At 41.2% G+C, this 20523-nt stretch overlaps 1 protein-coding gene across 4 annotated transcripts; it reads right to left on the bottom strand.

Moving 5' to 3' along the window:
* Nucleotides 1-1778: 1778 nt before the first annotated feature.
* Nucleotides 1779-20228, bottom strand: angel2 (angel homolog 2 (Drosophila)). 4 transcript variants are annotated; one of them, XM_085134249.1, is made up of 9 exons: nucleotides 20020-20228; nucleotides 13988-14886; nucleotides 13295-13506; nucleotides 12596-12665; nucleotides 11509-11939; nucleotides 11087-11222; nucleotides 10004-10073; nucleotides 9733-9866; nucleotides 1779-9032 (listed from the first exon to the last, which is right to left on the bottom strand). In XM_085134249.1, exons 2-9 carry the CDS (start codon nucleotides 14877-14879, stop codon nucleotides 8869-8871), a joined length of 2109 nt encoding a protein of 702 aa, XP_084990375.1. In that variant the 5' UTR covers nucleotides 14880-14886; nucleotides 20020-20228; the 3' UTR covers nucleotides 1779-8868. The 4 variants fall into 4 exon arrangements, with proteins under 4 accessions (XP_084990375.1, XP_084990376.1, XP_084990374.1 ...); XM_085134250.1 differs by lacking the exon at nucleotides 20020-20228 and adding an exon at nucleotides 19286-19439 and having other exon boundaries at nucleotides 1779-9005; XM_085134248.1 differs by lacking the exon at nucleotides 20020-20228 and adding an exon at nucleotides 19286-19438.
* Between the last annotated feature and the right edge of the window lie 295 nt (nucleotides 20229-20523).

Here is a 20523-nt window from a genome sequence, read left to right as displayed (position 1 = left end):
AACTAACCAGCCGAGCGCGTTCATATTTGTGCTGATGGTTGTGTGTTGATACTTTCTAAAGGCTTGATGTTTGTTAGCATATAGAAGAAGCACAAAGTTATTCTGCTTTTTGAGGCTGTTTCACTGCAATGAAATGATGCATTTTCTTACTGAAGAAGCAACATATCTCAGAAGATTTTTAGGAATGACAGGCGCTGATGCCGTTGTATTTTTGGAACTACAAACTGATGACCAACAAGTTTCGAAGGGCCTAACTTCAGACTTCTCTCTATGACTATGATGACTTTGTTCAAAGAGAAAGATCAAAACTTTACCCAAAGACAGTGATAAACAACCAGACTGCTGAGCAGGGACACACAAACTGCATCATGTTATGTTTCACTGAGGTCGCAAATAGCAGCAAAGCAACCTGAAACAGTTAAACTCCATGTAGCAACTTAGATTTGTTTCTGTGTCCGTTTGCAATTGCAATTTCTGTGCTTGACAATTATCTGACTGAATCAGTTTTATTTGGAGTTTAATAATCGATTGTAATCTATCATTTTGAATGACAAGTGTTTCTTTAAAAGAAAAAAAACAAACAGCCTGTACTTGTAGCAGGTGCTGTTTTTGAAGGCCTTTGAGTTGTTTTCAAGTGCTCATACCATGTTTCTCCACTCCGACGCTAACTGTTCTGGTCTTGTTCCCAAACCTCTTCCGTCATGCTCGACTTCAGAAGATTGAGAAAAAAAAAAGTTGGTTTCATTTCTGTCAAATATTCAGCCAATCACCTAATTCGTGCATGCTTAAAGACTGGTTGGTAACTCTCTGGTAACTTCCTGTCGCTAGGGAAAAATGCGCCTTCACTGACCAGCTGATGAGTGGTTGCTGGTGGTTGCCAGGTGAAATTGGTCACAAAGTTGCTTTGGTTGCTAGCAGATTCCCACGGTTGCCCATAGTTTGCATTGAGGACACAAACTTGCAATTGCTCACCAAACAATAGTGGACCTAATTAATGACGAGGAGGTTTTCAGCGCACCACCATCTACCTCTTTGCAATCAGTATCACCTAACAACTGCAAACTGGTTGAGGGCTTTTTTCCAAAGAAGCGGTTGCTGAGGGTCACTGACCGGTCTCTAGGCCTGTGTGATGGGGTGGCTAACAGTATTAAACTGTTCAGTAAAACTACCACTTTTTCCCCCTGCAGCAGCTTTACACAGATCCACCAGTCCCTCTGAGAGGCACTGCTATACTGTAAAATGTACTATATCCTGTTCTTAAGTTCAGCTTTTCATAAATCAGCTTTACATTAAAAGTACTGTCACATTACAAAAAACCCCAAATCCTCCTGTGCAGTATATTGCAGCCACATTATTGCAACAGACGTCACAGCCATCATAGCCATCTTGATGGCCTAGAACAAGGACGCCGATCACAGACGTAGCCTGCTGTTGCATCCAGTAATTAAAAAAAATAGAAATCTGTTTGTGCCACAGCTGCTGACACACTTACACACATATAAATACAAACAGTCTGGTGGACTGTGACGCATATCCACGCCAAGCTTCCAGTGCCTCAGCCGTGTCAGATAGAAATGTTTTTACTTTAATTACAACCTTGTATCTCTGCTTTGTGTTCGGAGGAGTTGCCCTCGTGTGTTCCACGAATAACGTGTCATTCACGCTGACCGCAAGTTTTCCTTTCGTGTTTGGCTCACCGGTGTTATTCAGATGTTCTGTGAAAATAAGAAAGCAAAAAAAGATGTTTTGTTTCCTGTTTTCTTGCCCGATTTTCTTTCTTCTTTTTTTCTTTTTGTTTTTGTGAGCCTGTAAAGCGGACACGTTTACTTCGTGCTGCAAAGAACAAAGGGACAGGCAGCCTAGTTTGTGGCCCATGAAAAGCAAAAATAAGTGTGTGTCTGTGTGTGAAATGAAACTCCAGCTGCATATTTATCCAGTGATGAATTTGATTTAACAGCTCAGTGGACTGACTGGAGCCAATGGATCGGATTGATGAACACTGAGTTTGAGGAAAGTGCTCTAAAGAACACACACATGCACACTTCATCCAGATTTCCTGTGTGAAAACACAGTGTGAGGGGTTTTTTTGTTTTTGTTTTATGGCAATCAATAGTGGGAGAAACTGTGAGCCCAGTGATCATCATTATTGTAAATCTCCTACTGTTACAGTGTCATTGGTCTTGATAGCAGCTGTTTTTATCAACAACTGTAGCAGCATGTGTTCTTTTAATAAATATTCTATGTTTTTAACCTTGTGGTCAAACTGATTAATAACAAATTAGTGACGGATTGATTAATAGATCCTTAAACCAGAAAACTAGCTAACGTTTTTTAGACTTATCTGATGTCTTGGCAGCCAAATACAACTTGATGTAACATGATCTCTTTATAAGGGGAACTGTTATCCTCATTTAGACTTTACTAAAGACTGTGTTGGACAACCACCTGTTTAAGCTGGTTTTATCCACCTGTTGAAGAAGCACAAACATGGAGCATACTTGTCAAATGAGTTTAGTACAAGCATTTTTGGCTTCATACGCTCATCACTCACTCCATGAGGTACAGCTTCTTTGTGGTTCCTTAATTCTTCATAATAATGGATTGGATTTCTATAGCGCTTTACAATGCCACTATTCATTCATTCTCACACTGGTGGAGGTAAGCTACAGTTGTAGCCACAGCTGCCCTGGGGCAGACTGACAGAAGAGAGGCTGCCATATCGCGCCATCGGCCCCTCTGGCCAACACCAGTAGGCGGTAGGGTAATGTGTCTTGCCCAAGGACACAACGACCAGGACAGAGAGCCCAGGGATTGAACCGGCGACCTTCCGGTTACAGATGCGCTTCCCAACTGCCTGAGCCATGGTGCATGGCACAAAGCCAACAAGTTTCAGGAAATATTCCTCAGAGAATTTGGTCCATATTGATGTGATAGCGTCACACTGTTGCTGCAGATTTGCCGACTGCACATCCATGATGACAATCTGTGTAAACTGGTAATAAAGAGATGGACATGGTCAGCAACAATAATCAGGTAGGCTGTGGTGTTTGTACAAAGGGAGCCAAAGTGTACCAAGAATATGTCTACAAACCAGCCCAGCAGGAGGCAGGATGGTTCCATGCTTTTATAATGTTTACACCATATTCTGATCCTGCCATTTAAAAGTCGCAGCAGAAATCAGGACTCACCAGATCAGATGTTTTTCCAGTCTTCTACTGTACAGTTTTGGTGCACCCACGTGACTTTTAGTCTGAGTTTCCTGTTAGCTAACAGGAGTGGCACCTGTCCTGGTTTTCTGTTCTGGTTTGATGTGCTGTGTGTTCAGAGTTGCTTCTCTGGGGTTGTGATGAGTGATTGTTGGACTTCCTGTTGAATGAACAGGGTTAATCTTAAAAGTAAGCATGCTCAATTACACAAGCATGTCTATCTGACTGAACGGTAGACTGGTTCATTGGCTGACTCAGTGCTAAATGTATGGAACAATTATGATTCATAATTATCTCAGAGAACAAGTTTCACAAAATCCAGCAAAGCACAAAGCCCTCCAGCAATCTTGAAAAGCAAACAGCTCGGGACCAATGTGATGCAGCGTTCATGAGGAAAGTGCAGGTAAGGCAAGAAAACAACAAAATCTGCACTTTCTCCTCTTCTGTTGAAGCACTGTTCAGCAGCTCAGCCCTAAAAATCTGATCTTTGGTGTGAAGTTCAAAGCTAAATGCACTCGCAGCAAACTCTCCTTAAACGTTCATGGAGAACAAACAGAAAGAAGACAAACAGAGGGAAATACAGTGTGTTCTTCCTCTTTAAATGACACTCCTGTGCACACCGTCGTACACCTCTGTGCTACACAGCCTTTTGATAGAATAATCTGCTTACATTTCACTGCAGATGTGTGTGTGTTTCAGACAAGCACATGGAGGCAGCAGATTTAGAGAAATAATCCTTCATTTTTCAGCAGCAGCTCAGGGATTGGAAGGCAGGGGAGGTTCACCTCACTCAGCTTAATGTGATGTAATGTTTGTGTGTGAGCACAAAAACACTGTCACAGGGATCAAACTGTAGAGATGAGAAGCCAGCAGAGCTTTTCTCAATGTTATGAAAAAGAGAGGTCAGATTGGGTCTCTGGTTGGCCCTGGGTTTTTGATTTGTCCTTCCTGGGGGTCATGTGTGAAACCTTTTACTGTCCAGGACCACAAATCACATCAACCCCAAAAGTCCCTTTGCAACCTGTGCGGTGTTTTCAGAGCAAAAGATTTGATTTTAGGACTGCTGCAACCCACACACGTTTCAAAGCCTTTTGGCTACAGGTAAATTTCCTTGAAGTTTCCAGAAATCTGCCGTATTGTTCAGGTGAGCTGAGGAGACAGGAGGGATGGAAGGGAGCTACCCTCATGAATGCCACACACAGTCAAAGCATTCATACTTCTTGAACTTCACATCCATGTTAACACTCAGCGAATCAACCCATTTTGGTAAATAGAATAGTTGTTTAAGGCAGTAATTATCAGGTTATGCACTGTTTAAAAATAAATAAATAAGAGAAGACTCGATCATCTGTGAGAATGAGGTCCCAGCATCATTTAGAGAGGAGACGGGTGCGCCAGTAGCAGACCTGCCAGTTCCAGTCCTCTCCATCATGCTGCATGTCGTTGGTCTGTGAGCATCTGTTCCACTGAGGGACATTCAGAACCTCAACTGTGCAACAATCTTGAAATTCCGGGCAGTTATTTTGAAACTTTGTCTGTATTAACTTTAATCACTGAACAAACACTACAAACTACAATCAAATCTGTCCTAAAAAAAAGCCTCAGATTTTGCTGACTTCCCCTAAAATTAGGTTTTAAACACCTTTTCCAGTCAAAGTTGAACCAGAGACTCAAAGAATCCTGAACAGAAAAAAAGATACAGAAAACCTTTTATAAGCTTTTCAAAACCTTACTTTGGCACAAAGTTAACAAGCATTTTAAGCTGCTTTTAAATCAGTGTTAACAATTCTATACATGCGGTTTTATGACAAAATTGCTACTAATATTAAGGATATTAAATCATTTTGGTAGTGCTCAAAATACAGCATTTTAAGATAGTGACTTTTGCTTCTTGAAAGACTGGTTGTACCAGCAGTGCTGCAGCTCTCTCACAGACTTGTGCGAGCAACATCTCATATCTCATATATCACACACACCTCAGCTCTAAGTCAGTTTTTAGTAATGAATTCAAGATGATTTTCAAGCAAAAATCCACATAAACCTCTGAATCCACCATCATCATCATCTTGCACCTCTCAACTAACCAAAACTGTGTTTATTCACCTGCCATCCACCTCATTTGTTAACAAGCACTCTGCTACTGACATCTAGTGGCCAAAACTCAAACAACTCCAAAGACACCTGCCACTATATGCTGCTAAGAAATCTGATGGACACAAACTTTTGTGCATCAGCAGCATCGGAGAAGACTCACAGAGGTCAGCTGTTGACAGAAGCTTGCTCATAAATGCTACAGAAATCACCAAAAACATTTTTGATCTAATTTCACTGCACAAATTATAAATAATTGAGTAAGATCAATTGTGATTTTTGTATAAGTTACTGCTTCTGACAGCCTGAGCTTAAAAAAAGGAAAGTATTTTGCCCTGGGTCAATAACCTGGGTAGGTTTACCGTCTAATAAAATAGCTATAATAGTGTTTTCAATACCAATTCCACTTTGTATAATTTTCCTGATTATAATGTTACTCTCTGTAAACGGGCAAGTTTTGAAACCCGACCCCTGTCGACTCTGCAATAGGCTGCAGAGAGGAGCCCTTGAAGCCTGCTGAGATCCAGCCGAGTGTCTTGCTGCAGTGCGGAGTGACGCTCAGAATACCAAAAGCTCTGCATCCTGAGCACACAGTGAACCGAGGTAAACGATGCAGCCATTTGTCACCATCGCACTCACGCTAATGTGGAAAGATGTGGGGCCTTTTATGCAGAGGCACACTCTGCGTCAAAAACAATTACACAACCACTTCCATTAACAGCCAAAGAGGCAAGACTGTAGAGAAAAAAACAACTGTTTCCCACCAGGAGGAGAAACAGCGGGATGCTAATTTATATGATTATTTCTCCAAGGACCAAATAACAGGGCAACAATGACATCTTCTATTATATATGGGCAAAAACAAACATTAAAATAGTCTGAGAACATATTCCAAGCTGCAGTAAACAGTGTACACTGTGTGTACTACTTAGTGAACATCCTGGACAGTAAAGTACTGGCAGTCAGATTAAAGAGCAGTAAAGTTATTTTACTGTGGACTTACTGTTATCTTCAAAAACAGTCTGTTACTGTAGATGATGAACAGTAGGAAGGGCAATAAATTACTGTCAACCAAATGTTGTATAACACTTTTCATGCAGATTAGTGCAGAACAAACAGCACAACATGAAAATATGCAGTAAAAAGCGATTCAGAATCAATGAAAAGAACAATTAAAGAATACAATAATTTTTAAAAATCGCCTACAAGTTTAATAAGAACACCTCAAATAAACTTGAGAAAAACTAGAATATAGCAGGAATTCAGCCATGTCTGTCTTGTTTATGACCATATATCAGTGTTTTTCCTTTTGCAGCACACAGTTATGCAATCTTGCTGTATGCAACATTTTAACAGCTTCTCTGAATGCAGGCTGTAAGTTTCCTCCACAGGGGGTGGGCTGGGAGGCAAAATTATGAAGCTGTAAACGGATGTAGGGCTAACAATCTGCTGTAACGCCAATTATGAGGCTCAGAGGGAACAGCAGTGTTTTGCTGGCCTCAGTGCATCTCTGCACATACACTGGGTGATGAGGGAGGAGTTTATTTTCCGCTTCAAATCCTTGAATCATGCAGGGAAAAGGAAGAGAATGATTTTTCCAATTGTAATCCACAATTAGTGGACAGAAGTAGCAAAAAAGTGTTCAGTTAGAAACATGGGCTCTGGGACTGGGTGCTAGAAACGTCCCCCGGCTCTCTTTCTCTGGAACCTTTGTGAACACTTTACTAATAACTTTGTGATCTCTATAGCTTGTTTCAGATCACCAAAAAAGACAAAAGTTCATTTTGTAAATTACACTCACTCCTCCAGCCTGAAAGCAGGATTGTCCAGGTGATGCTCATTGGACAACAACTTGTTAATCACAAGTTATCATCCAATGAGCGTGCAGAGTCCTTGGCTTCAGTCACATCAAAGCCTCACTTTTCACATCTAGTTTCAAAACACCAAAATGGCGACAACGAAAACGTCCAATGAGTCTGTTAAGCTAGCCCGAGAAAAACTACTGTAAAAAAGACAAAACAAAAAGTGCTAAAGCTTTATTAGAAGTCAGCGTATAAAATGCAAAAATGATTGAAACCAAAGGTAAATGTAATAGAAAAAGAACTTTTATTTACAAAGTGTAAACTTCCAGCAAAAATCAACTCCTTAAAATGATACAAAAATACATCCCGTTTTTATTTTCAGTATTTACATGTGTGAAAATATGACACAAGACCGCTCCAGTAATAACCGACCATACTGATATTTATGCAGAATTAAAATTTAGAGTCCTCAGCGGACATATACATCCATGTTTTCCATATAACATCTTAATTTAACTATAAATAATTGAAATATATGAGAACTAGTTGAGTGCTGTATAGTGCTTAGTTTAATTTTTGGCACATTGTGAAATATAAGAGAAAATCATTACATGGCCGTGATGCAGCCGACACAGGAGATATTTCTGAAGATCTTTAAAAATACAAGCTAAACTTTTATTTATATTTTGTTAGTTTTTAAAAGGAGAATGAGCACCGTCTTGTTATCAAAAGAAAATGATCAAGTTTCTCAAATTAGCAGCACTACAGTAAACGTTCAGCTTTAAAAAGTGACTTAAAATCCATCCCTTCATCGATGCAGCTCGAAAGGAAACATTAGTAAGAAAGAAAACTTTCTATTTATTAAAAAAAAGAAAGAAAGAAAATATGGTAAACATCTCTACATGGTGGGAAAAATGTCAAATTAAATATGTTACTACTGCTTTAAAATGATGATCATTTTGATGTTTAGAGATATGAACACGTTAATCATTTCAGCGGAAATCCAGACTGCCAGAATTAATTTTTTACTCATCATCATTTAAAGAACAAGACCTAAACTTTTAGTTAAAACCCCTGAACATAATGTGCAGGAAAACAACCGCCTGCTGGGGTTAAGAAATGGGACGCGCCACCATACTGCAGGAAAAACAAGAAAAGCTTTAACATAATTACTTTTTCCTGCCTGAACAAAAAAAAATTAAACTAAGAAAAAAAAAATTATTTTTAGAAAGATACCCCTCCTTACGCTCCTCCCACCACATAAGCACAGGATTTGATCCCCACTCTCTCAGGTGAAAGTCTTCTGCACAAAGACGTTTAGCAAGTGGGTCTCATTTCATAAGCAGACTTAAACATTTTGCCACTTAAAGATGGGGCATTTTTGGAGAAAACATCACAAATTATAATTTAAGTGGTTCAACGGGATTTAGGCCCCTCCTCTACCTTCTGTTTGTTTTTCATCCCATAACAAGACATGAAAAGTAATAATAGTATAGATGGGTAGAAATAGTATCAATATTTTAATCACAAAAAAATAGAGAAAAATAAATATTGTTGTAACTCTGTGAAGCAATCTGTATGAAATCATTAATTTAACTTTTAACCACTCTTGGAGAGGACTTGAAAAGAGTTTTCCCTTTTAATAATAAAATCACATACTGAATTAAACACCCCAGCATTTAATGTTCATCCTGTTTTTGTTGTTTATGTGGGGAAGAAACTGCAGATTCCTTTAACATTCCTACTTCCCTCAGTGGACCTGCAGCGTTTCAGCACCAAATGCGGAAACGAGCGAGGAGAGGGAGATGGTCCGATGAGTGCCGATGGTTAGGCAGGCCGTTGACTTCCTCGAGCTCTGCCTGGCCGACCAATGACAGCCTGCCCAGCAGCTGGAGGCCCCGCCCACCTGGAAGCGAGGGAGGTGGAACGAAATCTTTCAGAGAGAAAGGACAGAGGGAAAAGAGAGAAACTGAATTAAAGAGATTAAAGAAGAAGCAGGAGGAATTCAGAGATAGTGGCTTCCAGCAGGTATTACTTAATACAGCTTTAAGATGTTACTGTTTGAAAAGTCACCAGTGACGGTATGGTAACATAAAGATAAATAAATGAATTAACCCATAAAAAAGTAGGAAATCGACTCCATTTAAACAGCACATCTTATTTTTAAGCCACTCCAAGCACAGAAACAACAGTCACCCTTTCACATTAACTCATACAGAAGTTTTTTATTTCTCACGCCTCTGTCACACAGTTTTGAGGGTTCAGTGTCAACAAAGGACATTTGGATATGGAAGCTAAAAACAGCCATAAAGGCACATTCAGCAGCAGTAGTGAAAGGGTTTGTACATGTAAAGGATTTAACAGCCTGCTCAATCTATTAACAAAATTTTAAAGACATTTATGTTCCCAGACAGACCCATGATCATCTACAGAAAGCATATTACTGCCAATATAGACGCTTACAGCAATTAAAGGAAATGTACCCATCTTTAAAGTCTGAGATTTTAAAAGACTTAAATACTAATAGGAACACTAAAGAAAATCTGACCTTTGTTTGTTTGTTTGTGTGTGTGTGTTGTGTGTGTGTGTGGTGTTGTGTGTGTGTGTGTGTGTGTGTGAGTGAGAGAGCGTACCGGGACTATACAGGATGTAATCCACTGTCAGGGCCGTGCGGGAGTGACAGGTGGTGATCTCAGGTCTCCTGTCAGGCATCAGGTGATGTTGATAAGACGACTGCAGCTTCAGGCTGTGCTCGATCCTCCACGCTCTGCAGAATCATACACGTGGTTAGAGAGAGTTTATCCATTTTTATTATGGCGACAACCAGCTTTTCAATTACTGAGAACTAAAAAGGCAGAAATGAAAGGAGGAGGGAGTGACGAGAGAAGGACAGCGAGACTTTACCTGCTGAATTCATAAGCAGCTTTGGCAGCGAGATCCTCCACACTGAGATTAGAGATCGCTCCCTCTACAGCTGACGGAGAGAAGAGGACAGGCGGTTGTTAGTGATGAGGTTCAACACACTAATCACTAAACTCTATTAACATCTATCAGGCAAACTGGCGACAGTCCAGGACAACATGAGTAACTTTCTAAGCAAAGTCTGAATAAAAGATTAAATAAATGTAGATCAAAGTCAAACCTGCCTAATCACGTGCTGCACTGTGAAGTGGATGTTAAATTAAATGCAGGTTAAACTTTGGAGGCCTGAATTTTTCTAGACATCATCCGATAGAGAAGCACGCATAATTACACTTATTATTTTAAGTACATACATATGTTCATACTGACAAAAATGGCTATCTGCAGTATACCAGTACAGGCATGATGTACTCATAAGGGTCAGAAAGTTGGAAGTGGATGGTTGGACACTTTGTGCCCTCAATAGCTGGAGGAGAAAAAAAAGCAAACCACTGATACAGTTCTAAATTATTAGAGGATTCGCTATATTTTGATTTCTAATAAGTCCTTTGAGACAGAGCTAAACGCAGCCACAGGGAGTCCACAAGCCAGTGCACTACTAGCACCAGTCTGAGGCCTCGATAAACAGGCAGGGTCGAGTCAGGAAGATCATTCAGTGTAAAATCATCGAGAAGCAGCTCTTCGACTTGAACCATTTCTCACACTTTTTGCACACTAAGCAGCTGATTATGTAGTGTGCACAGTGTACTACTGGAAGTGCTTTCAGACACCCTGCGTCTTTAACCTGCCAGCTCACAAGCACACAGTGATGTGGGATTTCTGACAGCACCGTATGAGAAAAGAGCAGAAACTGCAAGTGGTCATCAACTATCCTGCCGGCTGCATGTTCCACTCAGGCAGCTCTCTCACGTAAACCAAGCACGATATGCCCTGAAGTGCAGCTGACGCAAACCAACTCCCACTGTGCTCTAAGTTTGAGAAACCACCTATCTGAACAACGAGCCGGCTGGAATCTTTTGACATTTTCCAGAATTCTTTTGAGAAAACAGCTTTTCCAAAGCTTACCTGTAGGGCTGGTGGGCGAGGTCTCAGCACTAGGCTTGTTTTCATACTGACACTGATGGGTTATTCCCAGGCTGGGAGACCAGATTGGAGACATGAGGAGACGCTGACCTCTGGGACTGTTTTCCTGACCTGACACCTACTCAAACACCCAGAAAAGAAAAGGGGGAAAGAAAAACAAAACGGATAAGTGAGTGTTGGGGATTGAATCACCGAGTATTTCTTTATTTGATGAGTGGGAAATGGACACCACAAGGTTTACTGTGAGGTGACAGAAACCAGGCAAAAACAAATTGGATTTACTGAGCTGAAAACCACAGATGACAGTTTTGCATGAATGACCATCAACGACCAGAATTAATTATCATAACTGTCTACTAACTATAAGTTAATTGATCAGTTTGTGAGTGGCACAATATTCTCACCATGCCAATCTGCATTCCACTATACTGCAGGCAGCCTGTGGTCAGGAAGCTGTACAGTGGACTCCAGGGAGCAGAGTTAAAATCCCCACATAAAACCACTGGGTTAACCTGCCCGTTTGGGAGGCGGGACAGCCGGTTGATCTCAGCCAATAAGATTGCCAGCTGGGCCAGTTTGATGTCACCTCGCCGGGGGTTGTAGAGAAGGTGGGTGTTGGCGACACAGATGAATGAGGAGGGATTTAAATGACTGAAGCTGTTGTTAGGTCGCAACAGCACAACCAATCCCACGTTGTCTCGGTCGAGGAGGGTGTCGCCGGGCCGGAAAAACTCGACGGGATTGGAGGAGAGGAGGGAGAAGCGGGAGGTTTTGAAGACAACGGCACAACCGTCTGGTTTCTTTCCTGTCCGCTTTTTATACTCACAGTGATAACCTGACAAACACACACAAAGATGGGTTATTATATTAAAAATATCATAAATAAATGACAAAGAAATATCACAGACAGAAACAATCAAATTATATCTAATTTTACCACAGCAAAAAGGCCTTAAACCAGGGCTGGCTCTTATATATTGCTTTTCCCACCAGCTCAGCATGCTTTATACAACACGTCACATTCACCCAAGCACTTTTTCGTCTATGACTAAGTGCTTTCCAGCCAACACATTCACACTCCAATGAAAAAAGACTGTATAGACATCCAAGAGAAAATAACTGACTTCACTGCTTGAATTTCAACCTCAGAAAACACTTTCATGATGAGTTTTCAGATCCATCTGAAGTAAAATAACCAATAAAGCAGGTTGTGATTTAGGATGTGACAGTGAAACTGAGTTTGTGATCAGCCTCACAACTCACAAGATTGATAAAAAAAAAAAAATGAAATGAAATGAAAGGCGCAAAATGCTCGAGTCCTGAAACAGGGAAAAGCAGTGAGTGGCAATAACGTCGCTTTACCCATTTTTAATATACAGTCTGTTTGCACTAGTTAGAAGGGAAGATTTATCTGTCTTCACTTTTTTTGTCTTTCACTTTTAATGGCCCTCCCAAACACACACATGTACCCACAAAAATGAGCAGCAGTACCTAGTGCCTGGAGAGCAGGCTTAATCTGGTTTTCATAGTGGCCCTCCTGCACTTCCTGAAGACACAGGATCTAAAAAAACGAAACAACAACAACAACAACAAAACCTCTCATAAATTTATGATGAAGAGCCAAAAGTATATGGACACGTTTACCAACACCATTCTGTGCATTTTGCTGTTTTCTGGTGGTTTGCAACTCCTATTAATGATGCAGCACAATGACTTTGAACCACTGTGTGTTACAAACTCTGTGGCAACAATTTCACTTCTGCTTTAAACGGGCTTGATCGATACGTTAATGTCAACTCCAAATAACCTAGGATAAAGGATCAGATGAAGGATCCAGTGCAGCCTATAAATGATCAGAAAAGTTTTGATAAGATGAGTAACAAGATATTTAAAAGATCAGGATGCACAGCCTGTAACTTGTGATGGCCAAACTCCTAACAGGTTTTACTGAATGTAACTCTCTAAACTTAAGCACAACAGAAGTAAAAGAGAAGAGTCATCAATACAAGTGGAATGAATAAACTCTCCCCAAAAATGAACACTTGATTAGTTTAATTGCCAGTAACCAGTAGATAATATGTTCCTTTTATGGCCCAGCCCAGGTTTACCACTGAACATCAGGGCAAAACTTCCTCCTGAGACCATTAAATTATACATACTAAAATGTTTTATGACACTGCATCCCCTCACATCAGCATTGTGGTGCTGGATCTCTGCCAGTAGGTTATGCAGTCGGTATTCCCAAGGCAGGACGTCCGGGTCACAGTGTCGGTACAGGTAGGCATTGTCCTCCAGGAGCTGCTGGGAGAGGATGTTGTAGGACATCACCGAGAAGTCAAAGACCGAACTGTCGCCTGGTGGGTGGAGGTCAGTGCTGCAGGACTCCCAGTGTCTTTGAAGAGCTGAAGAGAGATGAGATAAATGGAGAGCTGGAAATATAATCTCTAAATATGAAGAAATAGAATCTGCAGCCAGAAGACAAGAATTGCATTTCTGTGTGCAATTTGCTTTTAGTCTGAACTGTATTGATCAGTTAATTACACTGAAACAGGCACCGTTTCCATGCAGGTTCACAGCCTGTTTTGAACACAAAAGAGGGATTGAATCTGTCAAAATGTCCATTTCCAAACCACAGGCCAGATTGCTGTTCTGGTCTTTGACATGATTCAGCTGCTTTCCCCAAAAAGGTTTCCCACTGTGGGACAGACAGGACCTCCACCATTGCTTTTACTTGGACTTTTTCAGATTTAGATTATTGCTCTGTGGAGGGAAAACATTTCCTAGCTGATCTCTTAATGGAGACTCTGCCTCCAACATGTTTTCAAGCAGCAGAAAAGACACATCAAAACTGTAATTATACTTAACATAATTGAAAGGACTCACATTTCACAGCCCTTCTTGGTGGAGAGAGCTGCGTGTTTCCTCCAGGTACCTGCCCCAGGTTTGAGGGGTGAGTGGTGCTGCGAGGCTGCCCTCCATCACTACATCCATCCCTCTGCTGCTCTGAAGTCCCTTTTGTGTCCCTGTGACGCCCATCCAGCTCCTGAGACCCCCTCCCTTTGAACCATTGGTTGGGTTTGTGCATCACTGGCTGTGATTCTTTATGTCCTTCTTGCTGACGATGATGATAATGATGATGATCTCTGTCTGCACTCTCTCTTCGCTGTCTGTCTTTAGTCTCACTTTTAGTCCTTTCCACATTTTTATCTCTGCTGGTTTCCCCTCTGACATCTTTCCCGACATTATTCTTCACTCTGTCTTTAGTTCCATCGTTGAAGTGGTGACTAGATCGAAGGCTGCCATCTTTTCTGGAATCTAGGTGATGGTGGTCCCTCTTGGACCCTCCCTCCTTACCCAAAGTTGCTCCTCCTCTGGGTCCCTCCTTTTCTTTATTTTGTTCTTTTCTTTCCTTTTTTTCCTCTCCACTCTTCCTCCGTTTGTAGGGCGGCCCTCTGTCTCTGTCGGGGAACTCCATCAAGTGGCCTGCAGAGGTGTGGAATGAGCGGCAAGCACGAAAGTCACCAAGGTTGATGTTCAGGGGGTGTAATGCCCTGTGAGTGAAAGATTCAAGGGCAGACGGGTGGGAGTGGGGAAGTCGAGAAGGCCAGGGTGGAAACCCTGGCACCGACCACCATGGATGAGGGGTGGGAATGAATTGGGGAAGGAAGGAGGGCACAGAGGAATCAGTGTTGCTCTTGAAGCAGGCCTGGGAAAGAGCAGGAAGACTGCAGGGTGGGAAAGATGAGCTCAAAGAGCTCAGCCGGCGAAGGAACATGGGATGACTGGAGGGAGACATTAGGGGGAAAAAAAATCAATACATGGAGCCAATGTCTGCAGGTTCTCAGTTGTGAGAATTTGCTATTTTTACATTCATATGTCTTTTATCTAACTGCAGGTTAGATTAAATGATACATTTTCAACAATGTCGGACTCTGTAGTTTTCTCTGGTCCCCTCCCCAATCAGACCAGGAGTGACATGTTTAGCCGCATGTTCTCCTTAAATTGCTGGCTGTCTGAGTGGTGTCCCAGAAATGATGTGGGCTTCATAGATAATTGGCAAACCTTCTGGAGGAAACCTGGTCTTGTTAGGAGAGACGGCATCCATCCCACTTTGGATGGAGCAGCTCTCATTTCTAGAAATATGGACAAATTTATTAAACCCCTCAAAACATGACTATCCAGAGTTGGGACCAGGAAGCAGAGTTGCAGTCTTACACGCCTCTCTGCAGCTTCTCTCCTCCTGCTACCCCCCCCAAAAACCCATCTCCATAGAGACTGTGTCTGCTTCCAAAAAGACAAAAAACAAACTAAAAACCAGCAACAAACAACTTAAACATTTACAAAGAAAGAACAATACAGTATCCACATCTGAACCAAAGAGTAAAACAGTGAAATGTGGATTATTAAATATTAGGTCTCTCTCCTCCAAGTCTCTGCTAGTACATGACTTAATAATTGATCAACAAATTGATTTACTCTGCCTTACAGAAACCTGGTTGCAGCAGGATGATTATGTTAGTTTAAATGAATCAACACCCCCGAGTCATTCTAACTACCAGAAATCTCGAAGCACAGGTCGAGGGGGCGGTGTGGCAGCAATTTTTCACACCAGTCTATTAATTAATGAAAGACCAAGACAGACTTTTAATTCATTTGAAAGCCTGATGCTTAGCCTCGTCCACCCCAGCTGTGAAACTCAGAAACCAGTCTTACTTGTTATCATCTATCGTCCACCTGGGCCTTACACAGAGTTTCTGTCTGATTTCTCAGACTTTATATCTAATTTAGTTCTGAGCTCAGATAAAATAATTATTGTGGGTGATTTTAACATCCATGTTGATGCTAAAAATGACAGCCTCAACATGGCATTTAATCTGTTGTTAGACTCAATTGGTTTCTCTCAAAATGTAAAAGAACCCACCCACCACTTTAATCACACTCTAGATCTTGTTTTAACATATGGCATAGAAACTGAACATTTAACAGTGTTTCCTGAAAACCCTCTCCTGTCTGATCATTTCTTGATAACATTTACATTTACAATAATTGATTACGCAGCAGTGGAGAGTGGACTTTATCAAAGTAGATGTCTTTCTGAAAGCGCTGTAACTAAGTTTAAGAATATAATCCAGCCACTGTTATCATCGTCAATGCCCTGTACCAACACAGAGCAGAGCAGCTATCTGAACGCTACCCCAACAGAGGTCGATTATCTTGTTAATAATTTCACCTCCTCACTACGTACGACTCTGGATACTGTAGCTCCTGTGAAAACTAAGGTCTCTAATCAGAAGTACCTGACCCCGTGGTATAATTCTCAAACACGTACCCTAAAGCAGATGACTCGTAATCTGGAGAGGAAATGGCGTGTCACAAATTTAGAGGATCATCATTTAGCCTGGAGAAATAGTTTGTTGCTTTATAAGAAAGCCCTCCGCAAAGCCAGAACAGCTTACTACTCATCACTGATTGAAGAAAATAAGAACAACCCCAGGTTTCTCTTCAGCACTGTAGCCAGGCTGACAAAAAGTCAGAGCTCTTTTGAGCCAACCATCCCTTTAACGTTAACTAGTGATGACTTCATGAACTTCTTCACAAATAAAATTTTTATCATTAGAGAAAAAATTACCAATAATCATCCCACAGATGTAATATTATCTACAGCTACTCTTAGTTTCATTGATGTTAAGTTAGACTCTTTTTCTCCAATTGATCTTTCTGAGTTAACTTCAATAATTACTTCCTCCAAACCATCAACGTGTCTTTTAGACCCCATTCCTACAAAACTGCTCAAAGAAGTCCTGCCATTGATTAATTCTTCGATCTTATATATGATCAACCTATCTCTAATAATAGGCTATGTACCACAGGCCTTCAAGGTGGCTGCAGTTAAACCTTTACTCAAAAAGTCATCTCTAGACCCAGCAGTCTTAGCTAATTATAGGCCAATCTCCAACCTTCCTTTCATATCAAAAATCCTTGAAAGAGTAGTTGTCAAACAGCTAACAGATCATCTGCAGAGGAATGGTTTATTCGAAGAGTTTCAGTCAGGTTTCAGAGTTCATCACAGCACAGAAACAGCTTTAGTGAAGGTTACAAATGATCTTCTTATGGCCTCTGACAGTGGACTCATCTCTGTGCTTGTCCTTCTTGACCTTAGTGTAGCATTCGATACTGTTGACCATAATATCCTATTAGAGCGATTAGAACATGCTGTAGGTATTACAGGTATTGCACTGCAGTGGTTTGTATCATATCTATCTAATAGACTCCAATTTGTGCATGTAAATGGAGAGTCCTCTTCACACACTGAGGTTAATTATGGAGTTCCACAGGGTTCAGTGCTAGGACCAATTCTGTTTACATTATACATGCTTCCCCTAGGCAGCATCATTAGAAGACATAGCATACATTTTCACTGCTATGCAGATGACACCCAGCTCTATCTGTCCATGAAGCCAGAGAACACACACCAATTAGTTAAACTGCAGGAATGTCTTAAAGACATAAAGACTTGGATGGCCACTAACTTTCTGCTTCTTAACTCAGATAAAACTGAGGTCATTGTACTTGGCGCTGAAAAGCTTAGAAATATGGTATCTAACCAGATTCTTACTCTGGATGGCATTACCTTGGCCTCCAGTAACACTGTGAGGAACCTTGGAGTCATTTTTGACCAGGATATGTCCTTCAACGCACATATTAAACAAATATGTAAGACTGCGTTCTTCCATTTGTGCAACATCTCTAAAATTAGAAATATCCTGTCTCAGAGTGACGCTGAAAAACTAGTTCATGCATTTATTACTTCCAGGCTGGACTACTGCAATTCATTATTATCAGGATGTCCAAAAAACTCACTGAAAAGCCTTCAGTTAATCCAAAATGCTGCAGCAAGAGTACTGACAGGGACTAGAAAGAGAGAGCATATTTCTCCTGTTTTGGCTTCCCTTCATTGGCTTCCTGTTAAATCCAGAATTGAATTCAAAATCCTGCTCCTCACATACAAGGTCTTAAATAATCAGGCCCCATCTTATCTTAATGACCTTGTAGTACCATATCACCCTATTAGAGCACTTCGCTCTCGCTCTGCAGGCCTACTTGTTGTTCCTAGAGTATTTAAAAGTAGAATGGGAGGGAGAGCCTTCAGTTTTCAGGCCCCTCTTCTGTGGAACCAGCTTCCAGTTTGGATTCGAGAGACAGACACTATCTCTACTTTTAAGATTAGGCTTAAAACTTTCCTTTTTGCTAAAGCATATAGTTAGGGCTGGACCAGGTGACCCTGAATCCTCCCTTAGTTATGCTGCAATAGATGTAGGCTGCCGGGGGATTCCCATGATGCATTGAGTTTTTCCTTTCCAGTCACCTTTCTCACTCACTATGTGTTAACAGACCTCTCTGTATTGAATCGTATCTGTTATTAATCTCTGTCTCTCTTCCACAGCATGTCTTTTATCCTGTCTTCCTTCTCTCACCCCAACCGGTCGCAGCAGATGGCCGCCCCTCCCTGAGCCTGGTTCTGCCGGAGGTTTCTTCCTGTTAAAAGGGAGTTTTTCCTTCCCACTGTCGCCAAAGTGCTTGCTCATAGGGGGTCATATGATTGTTGGGCTTTTCTCTGTATCTATGAAGCGCCTTGAGGCGACATTTGTTGTGATTTGGCGCTATATAAATAAAATTGAATTGAATTGAATTGAATTTTTTTCTGCCAGTTAGATTTAAGGATAACTTATTGTCTGAAATAACATGATGAGAGAATGATCTAAGTGGAGGCAAAAGTTACTTTCAAAACCATATATTTAGTTTAAAATCGCAAAAATAACTGGCAAAAAGCCCAGAGGTGTCCAAGAACATGTTATCAAAACTGTTATATAAACTCTTCATTAAACATGCAATTTTCTAGCTGCCTTGTTGAAATGACAGCTACCAGAAGCAGCGCTGGCTAAGCTAGTTGCTAACTACCTGCTGCTTCCCTGGTTGTTTTGGAGCACTTCTAGTTAAAACTGATGTGTGTTTAAATGTGGATTACACAACAAACGAGTAGGCGAATACTAAAAGGACGAATCACCAATCAGAAGTTGACGTTGCGTTTGTTATAAATGATTTCAACCGCATTGAACATTAACAGAACTCAAACACTGCGATTAGTTTTTAACCCGGAGCTGCTAGCTCACGTCGACTTACGTGTCGTCATCGGCGACTTTGTTTAAGCCTCAGCTTGGGTGCATTTTCAGACACAACAAGAAAACAGGATGGAAGTTTCGACCTTTGAGTTTGAATCTGCAGTCAGATCAAGACAAGTCGAGTCCCCGAAATGCTACGTAACTAAACGTAAAAACAAAGCGCGGAATGAGGCGTTGGCTTCATGTACCGTCAGTATTTTCGTCAAATCCAACAGGGACAACATACGGCGCAGATTTTGTGTGCTAACGTACCAGTGTAGCTACAAAACAGGTGTGTCACAATATTAAAGAGTGGGCTGACAGCTAACAAAACAAACACTCAGAACCGCTTTTACAGAGGAATCTTGCTCTTTGCCAAAGCTGGTAGCGCAACTCCCAACATTTTCAAGGCTACATAAATGCATCACCATCACTCTCGCATGCGTCTCTTTCTCGCGCTGGATGTTGTAGTCTTTTACTTGAGTTAGTTAACAGTGAGTGATATGGTGCGAACTATTGAAGGTACTACAGACAACCGGGTACGGTGCGGAAAGTGGTCCGGGTGCAACGTAGCTTACCATTGCTTATACATTTTTATCGAGCGCTTTGTGAAATGTCACTTCAAACGTTGAGGTTATCAGTTATAAAAGCGATAGCGACTCATTATTAAAGAAACCCGTGAATTGTGTCAACAGCTAGGATTCTTTATTGAAAGCGCCGTGAATGGAGAATTAAAACAAAGGTCATTGTACTTACGTAAAAGCGAGCCTCTCGAAGACAGCGGCGTCGTTTAAAGCCTCTTTAAACACAAAATGTCACCTTCCAGTCTGTGTCATTTTCTGTTATAATGCGTCGTTGAAATCTGAAATAGAGCTGTCTTGTGTCGGAGTAATAGTTTGCTGAGTGTGGCTAGAGAAGCAGTGGTTTGTTAGAGCTGAGGAGTGGGCACAGAGGCAGTGAACGGTATCTCTCTGTGTGTGTGTGTTTGGACAAACAGACCCTGCCTCGTTCCAGTTTTGTTCCCCAGTTTTCACAAATGATTTTCTAGCTCATTTTCAGATTTAGAGTACTATGCTGTAAGCACAAAAATCGTCCCCATGTGTATATTCACAGAATTTTTTTGAGTTACATGAAGGCTTGTGTAAACCGACGGAGAGCCTATAATGATGCATTTAAAACTCGAAAATCTGGGCAGCACGGACCATTGTGTGTTGACAATGGTCTGTGTTCATGACAAAAGACACTCCTTAAAGAAGACAA

Source organism: Neolamprologus multifasciatus, chromosome 15, assembly GCF_963576455.1.
Source record: "Neolamprologus multifasciatus chromosome 15, fNeoMul1.2, whole genome shotgun sequence".
NCBI classification, from domain to species: Eukaryota; Metazoa; Chordata; class Actinopteri; order Cichliformes; family Cichlidae; genus Neolamprologus; species Neolamprologus multifasciatus.
The sequence above is the reverse complement of the archived record's forward strand: the minus strand, read 5'-3'. Positions and strand labels throughout refer to the sequence as shown.